Raw genomic sequence first — 20,122 nt, 5'->3', positions numbered from 1 at the left:
AGTATTGAGATGAGTTCAATACAGTATAAATGGAGTGATGATTTGCTGTTAAATGGTATGTTAATATAACAGTAAATCATTCTTGCAGTTGCACATAATAATCTCACAGAAACTATTGAGATGAGAAGCTCAAAATTATTGAGCTACAAGCTTTACTGTGACTGGTTTAAATACTAATACTTGTTTAAAACCCAGACTTTGTTTTCCAAAGAACTTGCTGAAGCTGGATCCAGCAGATAGGTACTTGACAGAGCAATGTCTGAACCATCCTTCGTTTCAAACTCAGAGACTCTTGGATCGTTGTGGAAGTTCACCTTCACGGTCAGCTAAGAGAAAACCTTACCATGTAGACAGCAACACGTTATCTAACAGGTAAATACAGTAACCAGATCCTCATCAGGTTTAAATATTAAATCATCTTCACAAAAAGAACACAAATTTTTCTGATAATTTTGTCATTGGTATACATATTGTTTTCTATGTCTGAGCTTAACATGAGAAATAAAGCCAGTTCATCCCTAAAACACACTTCTTCCACACTCACTTTTGGTAATTGATGAAAGATAGGTTAAAAGCCCAGTTACATAAAACAAAATGAAAGTGTGTGTGCGTGTAATGTAATTTTTTGTAGTTGTAATAAAAATATGGGACTGATAACACTGCCTGTTAAACTTGCCCAACACTCCCCATTATAAATCACTACTTTCAGTTGCTTACAAATTTGTCAAACTTCAGCCATTCAAGCTGAAACTTTCCTTTCTAGGTGTCTGCCTGTGGCTGATATTTTTTGGAAAAATCAGCAAAAATGGTTCAGCCATTTCTGGAAATGAGCCTAGGATTTGCCCATGTTAAAAAATATTGCCTTGGAGCAGGGACTTAAAATTTGGCAGATGAGTGGCCTTTGTGACAGGGATGTGCCTTTTGTTGTTCCCCTGAAAATCCACCCAAATTTGGCCAACACATAAGCCTCTGAAAAATTGCATTTCACGTATATCAAGTATAGACTCCTGGGATTTTAAAGAGACAAGGTGGGTGAGGTAATATCTTTTATTGCACCAACGTAAAAGGTTGTTACAAGGAGGAAGGAGAAAATTATTCTCAATCTCTCAGGGCGGACAAGGAGCTTAAATTTCAGCAGGGGCAGTTTACATTGGACAATAGGAAAAACTTCCTAACTGTCCAGGGTGGTTAAGCACGGAAATAAATTGCCCAGGTAGGTTGTGGACACTCTAAGGTTATGATTCAATTTGTGTGAATATTTTAAGCAAATTCAACTATTAAATTAGAAATCTGAATTATTGTTTAAAAAAAAGACCTTTTTTAATTTTTCGTGAATAAAGGACTCATGTCTACTTTTTTAAATAGCCCTATAATATGATATTGATCAGTCCTTCTCTCTCAAAAGTTTGATCATGTAAATCTAATTTATTTGTAACTGAAAGAGATTAAAAAAATAAACCGCATTATAAGCATTTAATTCCAGAAATGCTTCTATCTCTATTGTGGAAGGTGCTAGATAAAAATAGACATTATATACCAATGTGTAAGAATACATGCATAGCATTTTATATTTCAGACCTTTAGACAGATGGGGAAGGTGGATGAGGGAATGAGGGAGCTCTAGTCAAAAGCAGGGTCCTTTGTTGTGATTGACGCTAGGAGTTCTAGAGGATAGGCATCTTCCCTAGTGGCACCACTCCAAAGGTATGCAGAGCGGTGACTGATCTCCTCTGGATCTTAGATCATCTGCAGACACAGGCCTTTTCTCTTGCACGCCTCGTATGATCCACTGAAGTTGAGAACCTATTATCTTCACTTTGAGATCTGGGACAGCAAAATTCATATTCTGTAAATCATCTGCAATGTGCAGGAGAGAAACTCTATTGTTCTTATAGATGCCTAGGAGATCTCCTCTCCTGTTCTGCTGTTCATGTGCACCTTTGAAGGCATGATATGGAAGAGAGAGATCTAGCCCCATAAAAAACTTTGTGCCCACTGCACAAAATTTCCCATATCATCATGATTAAAGTTTTCAGGATTCCTTCTATTTCTTATATTTTAAAAAAAGTTAGTTTAAGGTTGTTGAAGTAATTATTATAACCCTATGTAAAATATATAACTATGTAATGAAAGCAGTACCATTAAAATCATAAGCATAAAAAGGATAGAAATAACCAGTTACAATTTTTATGCAAACAATTGTATCACCTTTTCAGCCTATCCATTGTTTGACAGTACTGATGTGACACTTCACCTTGTACATTTCAATAACTGTTGTATCTGATATGTAAGATGTACTCAAGAACTGTTTCACCAGAACATAGCTATTCATCTCCCCCCCCCCCCATTTACATTTATTGGCACTGTAGATATTGAAAGGATTCAAAGCTGCTGTTGAAATGTATAAGTTAAGTTTGAACATGTATTGTTATTAACTAATTGTACGAATTAGAAGCAAAAATTTGGCTATCAGGACATAATACATTGTTGTTTCTTGCCAGATAACACTTGCAAATATTTGTTCTAGGGATCTGAGATGGTGGAATTCCTGGTGCCTAATTTGCAGTATTTAAATCACCACAGTTAAATTAGCTCTCAGTTTTGAATTGAATACTCCATTTAGAAATGAGTGTATTTTATTGAAGTTGGGTATTATTAATATATTAATATGTATGGTACTGTGTTAATCTTTGTTCATATGCTTTTTAATGTAGAAATCAAGCCAGCAAAAGCTCTGCTGTGCAGTCACATCACAGATCTAATAGCAAGGATATGCAGACTCTAGGAGCTGGACTGCAAAGAGGAGAAGAGGTTCTTCCAGCAAATGAAAGCTTTCTAAATGGAAATCTTCCTGCAGCTGCACACAGTCCAATGCATACAAAAAAAACAAGCAACCCACCTGGATCTGGCAACAAGGATCTAGCCAATAACATACCACATCTTCTCAGTCCAAAGGAATCAAGGACAAAAACGGAATTTGATTTTAATTTGGACCCAAAAGCCTCTGATGGTCCAGGTACAAAATATCTGAAGTCAAACACCAGATCTCAGCAGAACCGGCACTCATTTATGGAAACTTCTCAAAGCAAAACTGGCACTCTGCAGCCAAGTGAGAAACATAGTCGCCACAGCTACATTGATACTATTCCCCAATCTTCAAAGAGTCCCTCCTGTCGGACAAAGTCAAAGATTCATGGGGTTTTGACAGATTCAAAATCTGTGGGTAATCTTTCTGAGGCCAGGGCTCAAATTGCGGAACCAAACAGCAGTAGGTATTTTCCATCAAGCTGCTTGGACTTGAACTCTCCTACCAGTCCTACTCCTCCCAGGCACAGTGACAATAGAACTTTACTTAGTCCTTCGGGCAGGAATAACCGAAGTGATGGTACCCTGGATTCCCGAAGACCACCAACAAGACATTCCAAAACCATGGAAGAGTTGAAATTGCCAGATCACTTGGATGGGAGCCATTCACATTCATTATCTGCCCCACATGAATCATTTTCATATGGTCTAGGTTACACAAGTCCCTTTTCCTCACAGCAGCGCCCTCATAGACATTCCATGTATGTGAGCCGAGACAGAGTGAGGTCCAAGGGCTCAGAGGGTGGCTTAAGCGTAGGGCAGGGGATGGCAGCCAGAGCAAACAGCCTGCAACTGTTATCTCCACAGGTGCAGCATAGGTCACTCACACGATCTGTTGGCTCTTCACGGGAAGACTGTACAGAAGATACTAATAGGGTTAGTTTGAAATATTTCCTATTGAAAAAGTTTTTTTTTCTCTGTATTTCTTTCATGCATGTAGGCTCAAATGGCCAAAAGTGCCCTCTAATTTTGTATGTTCTTTTTTTTCTTCAAAAGAAGGGAGGTTGGATTTTCTGAGGTGCTGAGGTATCCACCATTCAAAATAAGAGGGCACTTTTAAAAATTTGGGCATCAATGAAGCATCCAGTCACTTCTAGTAAAATACTGAAAATGTGAGAACAGTCAAGTTGTGTAAAATAATGTGATTTGATAAGTGGTCACTGAACCAGTGTTTATGCTAACTGATGTAATTTTTACTAGATTATTTTTCTTAATTAACTTTCTATATTTGGATTTTGTAGCATGCCTTGCTGTAAATAGTAATCTTAAACATTTCTGAATTGAGATTTTTCTGTCACTTAACCTGCAGCGTGAGTTTATTGATACAGTGGTCATGGTTAAAAAGTCAGCTTTTGCTAGCAGTTGTGACAGTACAGTATCTGAGATACGGCAGTATTTCTCTACACTAAGGGTATATCTGCACTGCAGTTGGGAGGTGTGACTGCATCCCGTGTAGATTTACCCGAGCTAGTTTTGATCTAGCTAGCTTGAGTAACAGTAGCAGGGAAGGCACACACGAAATAGCCCTGCCTGCCAAAGACCCTGGGTACATACCTGAGTGACCATCACCTGTGCAGCCTTTCAGACTTCTCCATTACAGTGTCGATGTACGCCTAACGCAATAAATAACTGGGGGATGAGAGAGACCATAATGTAGGAATTGTTAATATATGCTAACTCTCAATGATGATCCCTGTATGTGTCACAAACCCACCTGTCGAGCTTGATAATTTACATAGTCTGTGCAGAACCATCCCCTCTCACACTGCTTTTACACTGCCCCTTTCTGGTCGGTGTGAGGTTATTTTGGTTATGCACTTCGCAGTTATGGTCTCTCTCTGTGGAGACTGTAGTCTAGCCTTAATTTGTGTATTATGGATCTTCTCCAAAGAATGGGCCAACTTCTGTGCTGATTTGATTCTTTATTTAGCCCTATTGACTTCAGTGAAAGTAAACATAGGGTTGTAAATCAATACAAAATGTGTCCCAAAATCTTCTTTTTTTTAAACTTAATACTGTTCTTGGGGATTTTTGCAAAGTTGGACAGTATTATGGTACAAAGAGAAGTACTTACATACAATGACTATTTCACGTAAGTACCTGTAAATATAAGCAGCATGGTGAATTCTAGGGGAATTTAAAAATGCTGTGCAATTTGTTGACAAATTTGAAAGGGTTCCGAAAAGAGCTGCAAGAATGATTCAAGGTCTAAAAAATATGCCTTATAATGAAACACTAAACAAGCTCAATTTATTTAGTTTATCCAAGAGAAGGTTAAGAGGTGACTTGATCATGGTCTGCAAGAACCTACATGGGGAAGAGATCTCCAGACCAATGGAAAAGCCTATAGAGATGCAGTTGTTAAGAGCTGAAGCTGGACAAATTCTGACTAGAAATGAGGTGCACACTTTTTAAATAGTGGTGGTAACTAACCATTGGAACACATAACCTAAGGATATGGTGGATTCTCCATCACCTTGAAGTCTTTAAGTCAAGACTGGACATCTTTCTAAAAGCTGTGTGGAACTCAGACAAAAGTTATGGGCTTGATGCATAAATTATTGGGGGAGGTTCTTTGGCTTGTGTTATGCAGAAGATCAAACTAGATGATCGTGGTGTTCCCTTCTGAGTTTTTAAAATATGTGAATCTATGAAATACTTGGAATAGAAAGGTTTAGGAATATATTCAAGGATGGCATGAGATTAGACAAACTTTTTCATGCATCTGTGTCAATTCCAATATCTAATGAAATTACGCTTTCATTCCTGTTTAATCACTGCCATCCTTAGCCATCTGCTGAACTATCACTTGAGGGGACAGCGTAAAGTTTGATATCTGGGCTAGAGCTATTTTTAAAATTCTGTACCATGTAATCATGCATATCCAGCTATTTGAGATGTATTTGGCTGCATAGTTATTCCAAGCTCTGCTTGATTCCCCATTACACAGTATCTAATAATAGTAGTTGGAATTTATTGACCATTTTGCGTGTTCTGAGCACGTCACAAATATTGACTTAGTAGTCTTCCCAGCCCACTTTTCAGGCAGGTACATAGGTAAGATGAGGATTCCTAGTTTACAGAGGTGGAAAGTGAAACAGAAAGGTGACATGAATTCCCTAACACCACTCAGCAAGACATTGGCCAAGCATGGAACCACCTGATGCTTGTCCCTCCATGCCATGATGCTTCCCAGCCATACTACCTCTTTCTGTATCTTTCACTCTTTGCTTGATAAGTAAGGAGCCATCAATTAGGCATTCCTAATGGTCTATAAATTGAATGTTTCTCTGTTCCTGGGCGTGTTGGATCTCTGAGAGAAATATTTGCCAATGCGCTAATTCTTAAAGTAATACAACCCTCTTTCTAGAAATCATATTAATACAAATTTTTATATACTTGCCACATCATCTCAGACATGATTGCAGTAGGAGAAGCCTTTCTTGTCGCCAGGCATGACAACTGTGAACTATTTTAAAAGAAAAGTAACATCTAAAATGGTGCTGCAGTAGATGCCTTGCAAAACTAGGTTTTATTTCCCCCGTGTGTGCTCATTTTCCAGCTTGCATTTCAGTTAAGCTGGTTGTGTTCATGATCACACAGTCGGTATAATGGTTACTGAAACAGAGCAGCAGTTTCCACCATTCAGTGACAGGGTACTTCCTAATGCTAGCTTATATTTTTATTCTGTGATTTAATAGTATCTTTTTACAGTGAGTCTTATTGTAGTGAATGTTAATTCAATAAGTAATTTTAATGGTATTTCACATTGTGTGAAGACATTGAGTGTAATTATCAAATCATTTTTGTCTTTTTTGACAACCATTGCATATTTTAGTTAGGAAGAATGTTGTACCTTCCATCTCTATTGCATTGGTTCATTTTGGCTTAATTAGGAATGTCTGTCTGACTTAACAGTTTCTAATTCATTTTGTACGCGTTTGTCTCATAAGGCTAACATTTTCAACCCTGAATATCTCAAGTAAGGTTTCTAAATCCATATTTAAGCAAAGTAAAGGTGTAAAGGAATGAAGTGGCTTCATTCTTCTGAGTCGCTGAGCACTCATACATCTCCCTGATGCTAATAGAACTTAATGGTGCCCATTACCTTTTGAAAATCTGGCGATTTTTACTTGCATGCTTAAATATGGATTTAGGAGCCTACGTTTGAACATATTGATCCAAAGTAAGAGTTAAATACCTTTTATGCTCTCTCCTGCTCTTCCCCCTATATTGAGGTGCAATACTAAGATAAAGTTAAAATGGATTTGTAAACTGTTATGGTCAGAAAATTGTCATAAGGAAAAAGGATATTGAATGTCAGGAAGTTTTGTAAATTCTCAACTCTTAAACTATTGTTTGTTTTCAGAAGGTTGACAAAACTAGTTAGAATTCATGCAGTTTTGATTGTATAAAGTAATTTTTTTCCAAAATGTCAGGGGATGGGGGATTAGATGGAGTAGTGTGGTCAGGTCAACTGTGTTTTAGTTAAAGGAGAGCCTGTGCTCTGTATTAAAAGAACTGCTCCCCAAAGCTCTTTGCTCAAAAGCTGAGTTGAGCACAAATTTGTTTTATATACTTTATCAAATTTCCATTTTTTTCTCTTCCCCCACCTTCTCTCTTTCTCTCTATTTTCTGAATTTCCTTTTAGCAATTTCCTTTCCTCTTCCTGTTAGCTGTACAAGGTCTGTTTAAAGGGAAAATTCCTTGCTTGACTGTCTCTTAGATGTCACTAAGCCCTTTGGTGGGAAGAAGAAAGTCAGGTTTTAGATAGTAGCTTTTGGATTGTTGTTTAAGTCTACTTTTTGGGTGGATATTTGTTTTTATTTTGTGTTTTGTTTTAAAAGATGAACACGAGAGCGCAAAAGAATAGGACAGATAAATGACATCTTCTGTCTCTCTCACCTGCAGTTTAACTGCTGAAAAATCACAGGTACATCAAACAAGAAGCAACTTTATCAGGCGTTTTGGCACCTTGCAAACTTTTAGCAGAATTGCACTGTAGTTTAAGGCATATTTTTTAGCTTACCTTTCTGGTAACAGCAGTATTGCAGGATATACTTATCTGGGCTGACTAAACCAGATTTTATTAGCTAGATGGCAGGATAAAAGAAAATAAGCAAGAGGAAAATGAGGTGAGGAAGGAAATTAATAATCTGGGGGGGGTCAATAGCAGGAACCTTAAATTAACATCCTAAATATTGCTAAGGATCTAACCAAACCACCAGTGGTGGGGGTGTCATCTAGTTATCTCTTCTCACAGGGTCTGGCTAGAACATCTTTCCGAATCAGGACTTAATTGGTGGTAAATTTCTGGGTCCAAGCAGATTCTGGCAATTGGGGGCCAGAGGGACATCATGACACAGGGTTCCCTGTGGCTCTGTTCCTGTGGCCTCATTCCAAGACTGTGGCTCTTCCTGTGCTTGGAAAAACTGAGGCAGCAGCACAGAGCTTCCTTCTCCCCCAACCAGGAATGGCAACAGGAGGTCCCTCTTCTCGTGTGGAGAGGCAGGGGTGGCAGCCACTTCTACCCCCACCAGTACCTACAGCTTGACTGCTGAGGTATTTGGGTGAATGAGCAGAGCCCTCTGTACTTTTCTCTCCTGATACACATACAGTCCTCTACTGAAGTTGTCCTGGCAGTTCCTCACACCCCACAGCAGCAGGTCTTAGAGTTAATACCGCCATTGAGATACATTCATTAGCTCACCTGCCCAAGAGCTATTATTTCAGGCTGTTAGGCAAACATTGTTCCATTGGTTACACTTGAGTCACGTTATCAAATTTTCTTCACAACCATAACAGCCAGAGACTTTTTTTTCCCCGGTGAAGGCTAAGATTCTGGTGTAATCACATAACTCCAGAACCTGGGACCCTAGGCATGAGCCTCTAGTGCCTCTGCCTTAATCCGTTCCTGGTGACTGACTGCCATTACTGTGAGGCTTATTGACATGCAACACCACTTGTCATCTGCTCACTCCTTCCTCCCAGCAAGTTGTCCCATAGCCTCAAGAAAAGCAATATACGGAGTGGGGTGGCAGCCTTGCTCTATCAAAATTAACCAACCAAAACACCTGTTCGGTGATTGCCTATATTCCTCTCCATATTTGTAATCACTCCAAAAGTCTTGAAAATTCCTTCCAGTATTTTTTCCCGTTTAAACACATCTAGTGTGTACCAATCTGGGTTTGCAATTTTGTGCTTATTTTATAAAAAGCTTTATAGGACAGATTGAGCAAAAATGTTGTTACTTTTCATCTGCTTTGGACAATTTAAGACTTTAACCTGGAGTGCAGGACTCTGCACAATGCCTCTTCTAAGCAGAATGCAATGATGTTTTAGTTGATCTCTAGAACCCACAATGATCAGCGAATTCAAAACTAACTGTAGAAACTGACCCAGCCCTAGTCAGAAATGCTTTTTGGTGGTTTTGTGGTTAATTAAAGCACTGGACTAGGACCTGAGAAATCTGGCTTCAGTTCCTGACTCCATCACAGATTTCTTGTGTGATCATGGGCAAGTCACTTAAAATCTCTGGCCCTTATTCTAGAAAGCCCTGCAAGCACCTGATTAACTTTAGTCAAATGGTTACATCCCAGTGAAGTCAAAGTACATGCATAAGGACTTTTCTAAATAGACCTGGACTTTAAAATGCTTTCCTGAATCAGGATCTCTTTATCTCATTTCCCTATCCATAGAACAGAAATAACAATACTTTCTTTCACTTTTTCTCATCTTTATTTAGATTGTAAGCTCTTTGGGGCAGGAACTGTTGCTGTTTGTTATGTGCAGTGCCTAGCACAATGGGGCCTCTAGGCACTACCATAATATACATAATAAGAGCTAATGATATATAATATTGCACATATCATAAATCACATGGTTTTCCTATTTGCTTTTTTAAATTTGCTATCGACAGAGTGACCAGATCCCACCAGAGATGAATCTAACAAGATCTGCAGTTAAAGATTCTTCCAGAGACGTTACAACTTCATTTCATTCACGGCAAAAGTCTGAGGTCTGAGTCACTTTCAAATCCAAAATATCATGCCTTTGGTGCAAATATTTTTTTAATGCCAGCTTTGTCTTTTTATAAACAAAATCCAATTGTTATTGACTGCATAGTGTTGGGTTTCATTATAGCAATGGTTCATAAAACAAAAGGTAAACTGTGGCTGGATTTTATGCTGTAACATCTCGTGGAAGAACAGTACAAGTGTCATCCTTTGTTTTTAATAGATGTTGTTGTTTTTTTGGCTTAGGGTGGAACATATCATGATCCGCACCCAGAGGATGGAGCCTCTAGTAAAGAAAATAGACTTCTGTATAATGACCCTATTCCCAGAAGAGTTGGCAGCTTTTACAGAGGTAGTTTTGCAACGTGCCCTACACAATTAACCAATGTTTTAACATACAGTAGAATCATAGCACTAAGAAGGATATTCTCAGCTATGCAAGAACAAGTAAAAAAGGTGACTGGAAAAAAATACACCAAGCTAGTACTAAGTCTGTAGAGTCCTTCTGGTTTATCTCTTTTACTACAGTGCATATCTACAAAGTATTTTTTGCAAATACTACCTTTTGCTGATTCACAAAGCATACATAGTATAATACTTTGCAGAGTACAAGACAATTTGCTTACATGGGTATTGGGGAAAAAATAAACCCAGTGAAATTAAAGAGTTTATCAGGGTTTATATACCGTTTTAATCACGAAGGTATCTGATCACATTTAGCAATATACAACACACAAGGACATATTTAATGACCTGTCTTTGTGTTCAGAAAACTTTCTTTCCCAGTCTGTACCATGCACATGCTGTCGTGTCCATTTTAACTGATAGGAGTGTTCTAAATACAAAATGTTAATTATGGTACGTTGCATTGGTATACAAGCCTTTAATCTCTAGAGACCTAGATTCAAATCTGTTGTTTGATTTACTAAAGGACAAAATTCATTCTTTAAATGAAGCACATTTATATATGTAGGTCTCCAGTAGCCATCTAGAGATCTATTTAAAGGTCATTGGAGCCAACGAGCTGTTCTGATGCGTTCTGATTATTGGTATTTCTTGCAGTGCCATCTCCACGTCCAGAGGGCACATTCCTTGAAAACAGTGTGTCAAACAGAGTTAGTGCACTACCAGCAGACAGCAGCACCATGACAAACCACTCAAAAAGACAAACTACCTTTGATCCATGGTGAGTTGTTGTTTACACAGACATACACAGCGTAATATGGAAAGAGAGACCACTAAAGAGTGGCCTCAATTAGATTTTTCTTAAAAGAAGTCATTAACATGATCACCTTGCTGCCTATAGTTGTGTTTGGCGTGCAAACATCCTTATATGTTCCCTTTGCCTACTCTGAAATAACACTGTATGATTTCTCCCCCTTCTGGTTCCTCAAGAAGGATCTCATGAAGTTATTCCAACAAACACATTTTAAAAAAATACACAAATATATTAACATTTATATATTTTTCTCTGATTTTTCCATTACTCAATATATGTCATCTGTGATTAAAGATAAGAGGGAGTGTGGTATACAAGGCCATTAGTCCCATTTGTGGATTCCAGAATCAGCAAGTGGCAGACCAATGGGAAAAAATATCCAAGATGCATGTCTTCATATATAATTTGAACTGTATTTATGAAGAATATAATTTATTGTTGTACATGTGGTTATTGCTTCTCTCCTTTTGCTCATACACTACAGAACTACAGTAGTTAACACTGCAGAAAGAAATTGATTCTATTGGGAAGACAGGACAAAGCTTCTGTGTTAGCTCTGTATATTGTTTTTAAAAGATTAGAGAAACTTTTAGAGGAAAATTGTATACTCAGTTACTCTTAAATATTTTATGTGCTAGTTTTCTTCATTCCTACTAATAAACATAATCTAACTCCATCATATAACAGAGGAATTAATTATCTGTAATTGCACCAGTAATTTGACAGCCCTGAAATAAAGAAGAAAACATAATTTGGTCATTGACAATTATTTAGCTCTTAAAATCTTGTCATTCTACCACTTCGTACAAATACAATAATTTACATCAAATAAAAATAAGTATTACTCTTAGAAAGGATTGTGACTCATCTTTACATGATTAAAAATGGTGTTGGTTCTCACTAGTGAACTAACTGTCCTTCAAACTCCATTACATCTTTTGCAAGATTTTAGTAAGATCTTTAATTGTATTAACTATACAGTGACTACAAAGGGAAATGTAGTGTTATATAATGGATGAACTCCAAAGTACTGGCACATGTGGTTCTGTGTGAGAAATCCTAGCAATGGTTTAACGATATTTCAAAATTGTTCTGTGCTGTAAGTGCAACTTAATCACATTCTTCACTAATGTAGAGTCTCTGTTTCTGTACTTTATATCTTTTTGTGGGGGAAATTCTGTAATTGCATGTAAAAATGTTAACTCTATTTTAATAGAACATGACTGCATCATTTTATGATAACTACATATTTAATGTTCTAATGGCATACATAATTGATATGTGAAAACTCATCTCAAGTTATGAATGAATATGTAATCCATCTGAACTTCCTACTACTCTAAGATTTTGCTTCTCACTCATCTTATTGCTCTTTGTTACCTCTTTCTCATGTCAAAGGTTTTGTGACTGTTTTAGGCTGAACTGACACAGATGTTCCCTTGTCCATGTATGCATTTGTACACCCTAGCTTCGCTGTCCTGCATCTTTAAAATTAAAGACATTATACTGCTGAACTTGTCTATTGTCATTAGGATTTACTCTTAAATGATTTAAATTATCTCTGCATTTAGGCAGCCCGAGCTAAACAAAAACATATTTTTCATCCTATCGGGAACTTTTGTATTTACTACACTCACTTTATATTCCTCTAAATTCTTGGGTTTTTCCATTTCCTTCTCTATTTACAAGAGTAGATATTTTGCTCTCTTTTACTTAATTCTCATGGAACTAATGCAGATGACAGTAATAGCCTGGCCTTGAGCCAGTTGTATATTACCTACCTGCGCTGTGAGATTACCTGCATAGCTCTACCAATGTACCCCAGTCTTGACCTGAATTATCCCTGCTGCTACTACAGCTGTCTTCACTACAGGCTATAAGTTGTGTTGAATTAAGCAGCAGTATGTTTTAAGTCTCTGAAATGGCCACATATTAGACATTTGGGGGCTTGTGGGGAACTTGAGTTAGTGAAATCCTTTATGTAGGTGTAAATATTTTTCAGTGCCCATATGACAGATGGCTGGTCACATCCTCTTCATTGCATGCTACCTTTCTGCAAAAATGAATACATTATTTTCTTACTGTCACTTCAAGGAATTCATAGCTATGGGCTGAAGTTTTACCAACTTGACATCTGCAGAGTGCCTTAGACTTATAGTTTTAAGTTTTTAAGACCAGAATTCCTTTACGCTTCTGGAATTTGACTAGAATATTGCAAGGGGCTGCAGATTTGTAATTTCAGTGGAGCTACACTCATTTACTTGAGCTGAAGATCTGGCTCTTTACCAGCTCTGCATAGCTTGATCTTTTTCATATCTCCTGATTTTTTTATTTATATAAAATTTATTTCCCTTTCATATTTCCTGCATAAATCTTTCATATGCATCAAGTAAGCCCCATTTTCACCTACTGTATTTGCCTTTTTTCTTTTCATCTACTCCCCAGTGTCTTATGCAGTCCTCACTTCTCATCCTAATTGTCAATACTTCATGCCTTCAGCTTTCTCAGTCATTCGTTTTGTTTGCTAATCTTTTCCTTGTGTGTTATCAATCCGTAGTGCACAATTAACATATTTAAATTCAGGTAAATACTGATCTTTGAACTCTAATCTTTTGGAATGTTGTCATGCCCTGTTACACTGCCCATTATAATGGGAAAGAGGAAGCCAGCAGTGCACTTGAGGAGAGAGGAAAGGACCCTTTATCTTATTTACAATAGCTTTCCAAAATCCTGTAAGCACTGTGATTCTGTCTTGGAAATAAAGCTAGTGACACATACACGATACCAATTTGGGGAATTCTGGTCTAGCCACTTTTAAAAGTTTAACAGTTAGTTGCACAAAGTGATGCAGTTTCTGTTTTTCATAATAAATGATTTACTTATTGAGGCCAAGCACTGTCATCGTCTTGTTGCATTTCATGTATTTCTTGTAGTGACACCTGGTGGTACCATTGTGTGTCTGTTTTTCTACTAGGAAGCCCCTTTTTTCAAATGATTATAACTTGGCAGTAAACATTTGCTGTGTGTTTTTTTTTTTTACCCCTACGTGCAAAATCTTTGCCTTAGATCTTGGGGGACAAGGGCATTAATTTAAAAAAGTTTAAAAAATCCTGCTCTTAGGAGAACTGGTATTTAAAATAGTTAGCTAGTTTCAGATGATGTCTTACCTTCATTTACAGTAACTCAATGACTATTTTTTTTTAATTAACTTAAAAGTCAGTATTTAACTTTGAGAATTTAATTACTGGCAATGTGTGGTAAGCACTTTTCAAAGAAACCTTCATAAAGATTTTAAAAATCTCTTTGATTAGGACAAAATCTAACTCTCTCACATGTCTGAGAGACAATATGTATGTCTACACCAGGGCAGGCAAACTTTTTTTTGGCTTGAGGGCCACATCGGGTTTCCGAAAAGTGTGGAGGGCTGGTTAGGGAAGGCTGTGCCTCCCCAAACAGCCAGGCATGTCCCAGCCCCTGCCCCTTATCCTACCCCCCCCCCCGCTTCTCTCCCCCTGATGCCCACTCTCGGACTCCTGCCCCATCCACCCTTCCCTGTCCCCTGACTGCATCTGAACCCGCTGCCCTCTGCTGCCCCATCCAACTCCTCCTCTTCATTCCTGACTGCCCCCCCTGGAACCCCTGCCCCATCCAACCTTCCCTGTCCCCGAGTGCCCCCAGAACCCCTGCCACCCCATCCAACCCCCCTCCTTCCTGACTGCCCCCATTAACCCCCTGTTCCCCTTCCTCTGACCTCCCCGACCCCTATCCACACCTCCACCCCAACCAGCCCCCTGAACTCCCTGCCCCCCCCCCGCTCTGTCCAGAGCACCAGGACAGGCAGCCGTGCCGCCCAACTGGAGCCAGCCATGCCACTGCACAGCACAGAGCTCCGGGTCAGGCCACGGCTCTGCAGCTGCGCTGCCCCAGGAGCTCGCAGCCCAGAGCATTGGGCCGGCAGCACAGTGAACTGAGGCTGCCAGGGAGTAGGAACAACAGGGGAGGGGCCGGGGGCTAGCATCCCGGGCTGGGAGCTCAGAGGCTGGGCAGGATGGTCCCACGGGCCATAGTTTGCCCACATCTGGTCTACGCCATGCTGTGAAACCCATGGCAGAGAGTCTCGGAGCTCAGGTCTGCAAGCTCAGGCTTGTGGGGCTGATGTTACGGCACTAGTAACAGCTGTGTAGAGGTTTGGGCAGGAGCTCAAGGTTTGAAGCCCCAGGGAAGGGTGCGGGGGTTTCAGAGCCTGAACTCCAGCCCAAGCCACAATGTCAAAATTGCTATTAACTCCATAGCACAAGCCCCATGAACTCAAATCTGTAGACCCGGACTCTGAGACTCGCTGGTATGGGTTCTAAAATGCAGTGTAGAAGTACCATCTGCTTGGAGACGTACCGTCAGTATACACTCAGCAATGCCTCTGGAGCTGTGAACTACTACTGAGCATTCCAGCCTACTGTGAAAGCTGAAAGCAAGTACATACATGCTTGCTGCACCACCTCCACTCCAGCTCAGTGCACCTGTACATGACACATGCCCTTACATGTGAGCAGTAGAGTCTGACTCTGCTCTTTACTTAATTTTAAATGTTTGTACCCACATTCATCTCTTCTGTGAAGCCAAAACACACAAGTTGACCAGTATTGCCAAACCTAAGCATTCAAAAATCATGAGACAAGCTTAAAATTGATGAGGTTTATTGCTTTTTTTATATTTTAAATTGGGTTGTTTTTATTTGCCTTCTTGTTTCTGAGCTGTTAGGATGCATTCAGATCACATTATCAGGTTTTTCTCTGCAACCATAAGGGCTAGAAAATTACTTTTTTAAAAAAAAATAAAAGCTGTGGTTCTCATGTAACTGCTTATCTCCAGGAGCTGGAGTTTTAAGAAAAAACACCAAATATCACAAGACTTTTCATAAACTTGGCAGAGTTGGTAACACTGAGTGACTATACATCCCACTTTTACCAGGCTAATCCTGTTTTTTCTTTTATTGACTAGTGTCTCATTAACTTCTTTTGGATCCTTGAAGTGTCCTGGTGTTCATGTCATCAACCAAAATGTACAATTTTTTTCATCAGTGCAAAGTCTTAGCATTAGAGCAAACAGTCTCAAAACAATCTCATTGTACCTTCTTATTTCACTCTCATCATATAACGAGCGTGTGTTTTTATATCAACCATTGTTCAAGGCCAAAGCTTGTCAGACCACACCATATGCAATATGAATTTGAGGAGTTGAGCACCAGTCTAATCAGTGCAAAGACACTCCATTGGCCCCTTGAGCAAACAGATTGGGGAGTAAGAGGGCGGATACCTACCAGCCTGTCTGTACATGACTTTCCTCCTCTTTCTGGAGGAGAGGGAAGTGAAAATAGAGCTCCATCTCCCTTCAGTCTTCTCTGCCACTACAGGCAGACATTTTCTGACCTGGATGCAGTGAATTAAGGATGGGAGCCAGAACATAGAGCATTTGTATATTTAACTACCCTGAAAAAAATGGTGCAAAAAGTGTTTGGTTTTGATTTTGAAGATGCAATCATCTTAAATAGACAGTGACTCTTCTTTACATGGCACTTGGAGGCAGAAGAGCCATGCCAGGAAATTCTGCATTATCCAATGTGTTGTTTAACTCCCATGTTTTGAGGAATGGCAGGCAGCAAACTGTCCTGTTTTCTCCCACCCCAGCTCTCTAATAGTAGTAGGTGCTCACTAGATACTACAGAGTGAGGCTGAGGATTCCTCAGCACCACTTGCTCAGTGCACAGCCCGGTGGCTTGAACTCTATACTTTTAGGATTTGGCCTACAAGTTAGGGAAGATGGAACTATCTCAAACCACATACTTTTATGTCAATAACTTTGTGTGTGTGTTGTCCATGTTACGTCAGCTCTGTGATGGAAGGCATCCGTAAAGCTGTCAGCAGTTTACTCTTGGATTTCCTCTTTGCTGCATTAAATGGGTGAATAGTTAGAAGACAGCCTTTCTGCAGTTTTGCTGTATTACCAAATGCAAAAGGCTGGATGGAATTGGGAATCCCTAGTAATTTGATGTCTTTTAAATTTGTATAAGAATCTAGTCATTAAATACTATACTAATGACTTTTCATGGAAGCTAATTATAGCTTTGTAATTTTCTAATGAAAAGCATATCGCTCAAATCTAGAAGGAGCATTCTAGAGGGTTTTTTAGCATAGATATATGTTCCAGAACCATAAATTATGCAAATCTCCACGTCTCCTTTCTTCCTACACCTCACAAACCCATCCCACCTCCTCAAAAAAAAAATATCTTATTCAGCAAATGCAATTTGTGACAGCCTTTAGACATCTCATACGTTCGTATTTGGATTCCCATCTGACTTTGCTTTCATATAGTAAATATGTAACATTGAGAAATTGAGCTTAACTTCTGATATAATGACCATACTTTGAGTATGGGATATGTCCTAGCCTTTTCATCCATATGATAAATAACATTTTTAATTGTTTTCCTTACATTTAAAGTAATCTGTTGCTGATCAGCTCTGGATCACAGAGTTTTTGGCAGCCTGAAATTTAAATTTTAGTCTTTGCAATAACTCCAGTTTTCTGTGGCTGTCTTCACTTGCCAGCACTGTCCCATGATCCAGAGAGAGACCCATCCATAAGAAAGGTTTGAGAGGAGTTATTAAGTAGAAGTGAACAACCATAGATATCCACAGCTTTCACGATGATAAATTTGGAGCCATCAGCAAAGCTCAAGAATTTTTGTAGACAATCCTTTGTTTCAGTCTCATGATCATTACAGCTCTTCTGATCCTCAAACAAGTGATGGGTGAATTAAAACTGATTTTATCTGATATAAGTTGTCTGTACATTTGCTCAGATATTGCTTTTTTAATATAATATCTTCTGTGTGATGTTTTTGCTCTGAATATAAAATCCTAAATGAAAAATTAGACAAATTTACAAGATAATCTTTTCTCTAAAGTACTTCACTGGATGTTTTTAGTTAACCATTTTAACCTAACAATGTGTCCTTAGCTTTCCATTTAATTAAGAATGTTTTATCTATTAGTTTTATGCCATAAAGTAATAAAATATTTTGAATGTCTTTCATTTAAAAAATCTGCATTCTTTAATATGAAATCCAAAGATATCATATGATGACATAACATCCAAAGATTTTTCTCTGACAGTATTTTTTTTCTTCATGTTTAGGAAAAGTCCTGAAAATGTTAACAGTCAGTCGGAGCAACTCAAGGAGAAAGAAAAACAAGGTTTTTTCAGGGCAATAAAAAAGAAAAAGAAGAAATCTCAAACTGTAAGTATACCCAGTAGTTTCTAAAATAGTGTATATTTTCCATTGTTTTGAAGCTGCCACCTTAAAATGGGTTAGACCAATGCTGTATTGTTATATTGTGTGTGGGCATACCTGTGTACATCTATTAGCTTTTTAACTTATGGGAGGAGTCTTCTTTTCCTGTTCAGGATTTACATTTTTGTCTATTCAAATGTTTACTTGCTAAGGAGCTATACTTTCTACATGTATTTGCTTACATCTAGGACCCCGGGAATTCTATTACGCTTGAGGTAGGATTGCCAGGCATCCAGTTTTCAAGTGGCAAAGAGTCCTGTGGCACCTTATAGACTAACAGACGTATTGGAGCATGAGCTTTCGTGGGGGAATGCCTGGTCGAAAAGGGACCCTGGTGGCTCTGGTCAGCACCACTGACTCGGCCGCTAAAAGTCCAGTTGGTGGCACAGCAGGGCTAAGGCAGGTTCCCTACCTGCTCTGGCTCTGTGTGGCTCCCGGAAGCAGCGGGCATGTCTCTCCAGCTCCTAGGCAGAGGGGCACCCATGGGGCTCCACACACTGCCCCTGCCCTGAGCACCGACCCCATAGCTCCCATTCACTGGGAGCCGCTCTGCTCCTATTTGGCAAAACAGTAGGCAGCATCAGAGATGCTGGAAGATGTCTGTCTTCAGACTTAGGCAGATAAGATTGGCTTACATGCAACTACGCTTAGGTTTTCTTCACATCTGCATGGACTGTAAATATGCTCATCAGAGCAAGCTTTACTCCTCATCAGTGGTGAGTGGATATTTTATTTTTTATTTTATTTTATTTTGCTACAGCATTTAAGATTTCTGAATTATTGTTTCTATCATAGAATCACCAGCTGGCTGTGAAGCCATATTGAAATAATGATCTGATACTGTTTACATATTGTACACTAAGATCTGGATCCAAAGCCCATTGGAAAGACTCCTGTTTACGTAATTGAACTTAGGATCAGGCCCTAAAAGTGCGTAAATGTTGAAAATTAGGGCAGTGTGCTTCACAAAACAGCCTATACTACTGAGGCATAAAATGAATGTGAACAGAAATTCAGTAATATAGAGTGATTGAATTTTTGTTTACAAACAAAAATTTACAATGACTACTTAAAAACAAAAAAAAAAGACAAAGAAAAACTTCAATGTGGGTAAATTTTAAGATAGAAAAGTCTAGGGGGATTGGGATGAGAGTATGCATTAGTAAACAGATTGTGAAAAGCAGCACACTTTTTCTGCTAGTAAATTACTCATAATGGCTGTACTTGGCTTTTGAGGCATTGGTGTTTGGAGAATGTGTAGTTACTGGAGTGTTTGTAAACTGTTAGGATCTGACCCTACCAATTTAATACAAATATCAGATCAGGGGTCGGCAACGTTTCAGAAGTGCTGTGCTGAGTCTTCATTTATTCACTCTAGTTTAAGGTTTCATGTGCCGGTAATACATTCCAACATTTTTAGAAGGTCTCTCTATAAGTCTATAAACAATTGTCGTACGTAAAGTAAACAAGTTTTTTAAAATGTTTTTAAGTGGCTTCATTTAAAATATCAGAGGGGTAGCCGTGTTAGTCTGGATCTGTGAAAGCAGCAGAGAATCCTGTGGCACCTTATAGACTAACAGAGGTTTTGGAGCATGAGCTTTCGTGGGTGAATACCCACTTCGTCAGACGCAGGTAGTGGAAATTTCCAGGGGCAGGTATACATATGCTA

At 38.8% G+C, this 20,122-nt stretch overlaps 1 protein-coding gene across 4 annotated transcripts in view; it reads left to right on the top strand.

The window, feature by feature from the left end:
- Nucleotides 1–20,122, top strand: part of CDKL5 (cyclin dependent kinase like 5) — a 244,224-nt gene that overhangs the window by 209,873 nt on the left and 14,229 nt on the right. For 3 of the 4 annotated variants that reach the window (XM_032763402.2, XM_032763399.2, XM_032763400.2), the window contains 6 exons: nucleotides 212–372; nucleotides 2,715–3,741; nucleotides 9,785–9,883; nucleotides 10,128–10,233; nucleotides 10,944–11,067; nucleotides 18,297–18,399. In XM_032763402.2, the coding sequence (XP_032619293.1) occupies nucleotides 212–372; nucleotides 2,715–3,741; nucleotides 9,785–9,883; nucleotides 10,128–10,233; nucleotides 10,944–11,067; nucleotides 18,297–18,399 (1,620 nt within the window). The remainder of the gene's footprint in view (nucleotides 1–211; nucleotides 373–2,714; nucleotides 3,742–9,784; nucleotides 9,884–10,127; nucleotides 10,234–10,943; nucleotides 11,068–18,296; nucleotides 18,400–20,122) is intronic. The other variant, XM_032763401.2, reaches the window with a different exon arrangement.

Source organism: Chelonoidis abingdonii, chromosome 1 (assembly GCF_003597395.2).
Source record: "Chelonoidis abingdonii isolate Lonesome George chromosome 1, CheloAbing_2.0, whole genome shotgun sequence".
Classification (NCBI taxonomy): Eukaryota; Metazoa; Chordata; order Testudines; family Testudinidae; genus Chelonoidis; species Chelonoidis abingdonii.
This window is presented reverse-complemented; position numbering and strand designations above follow the sequence as displayed.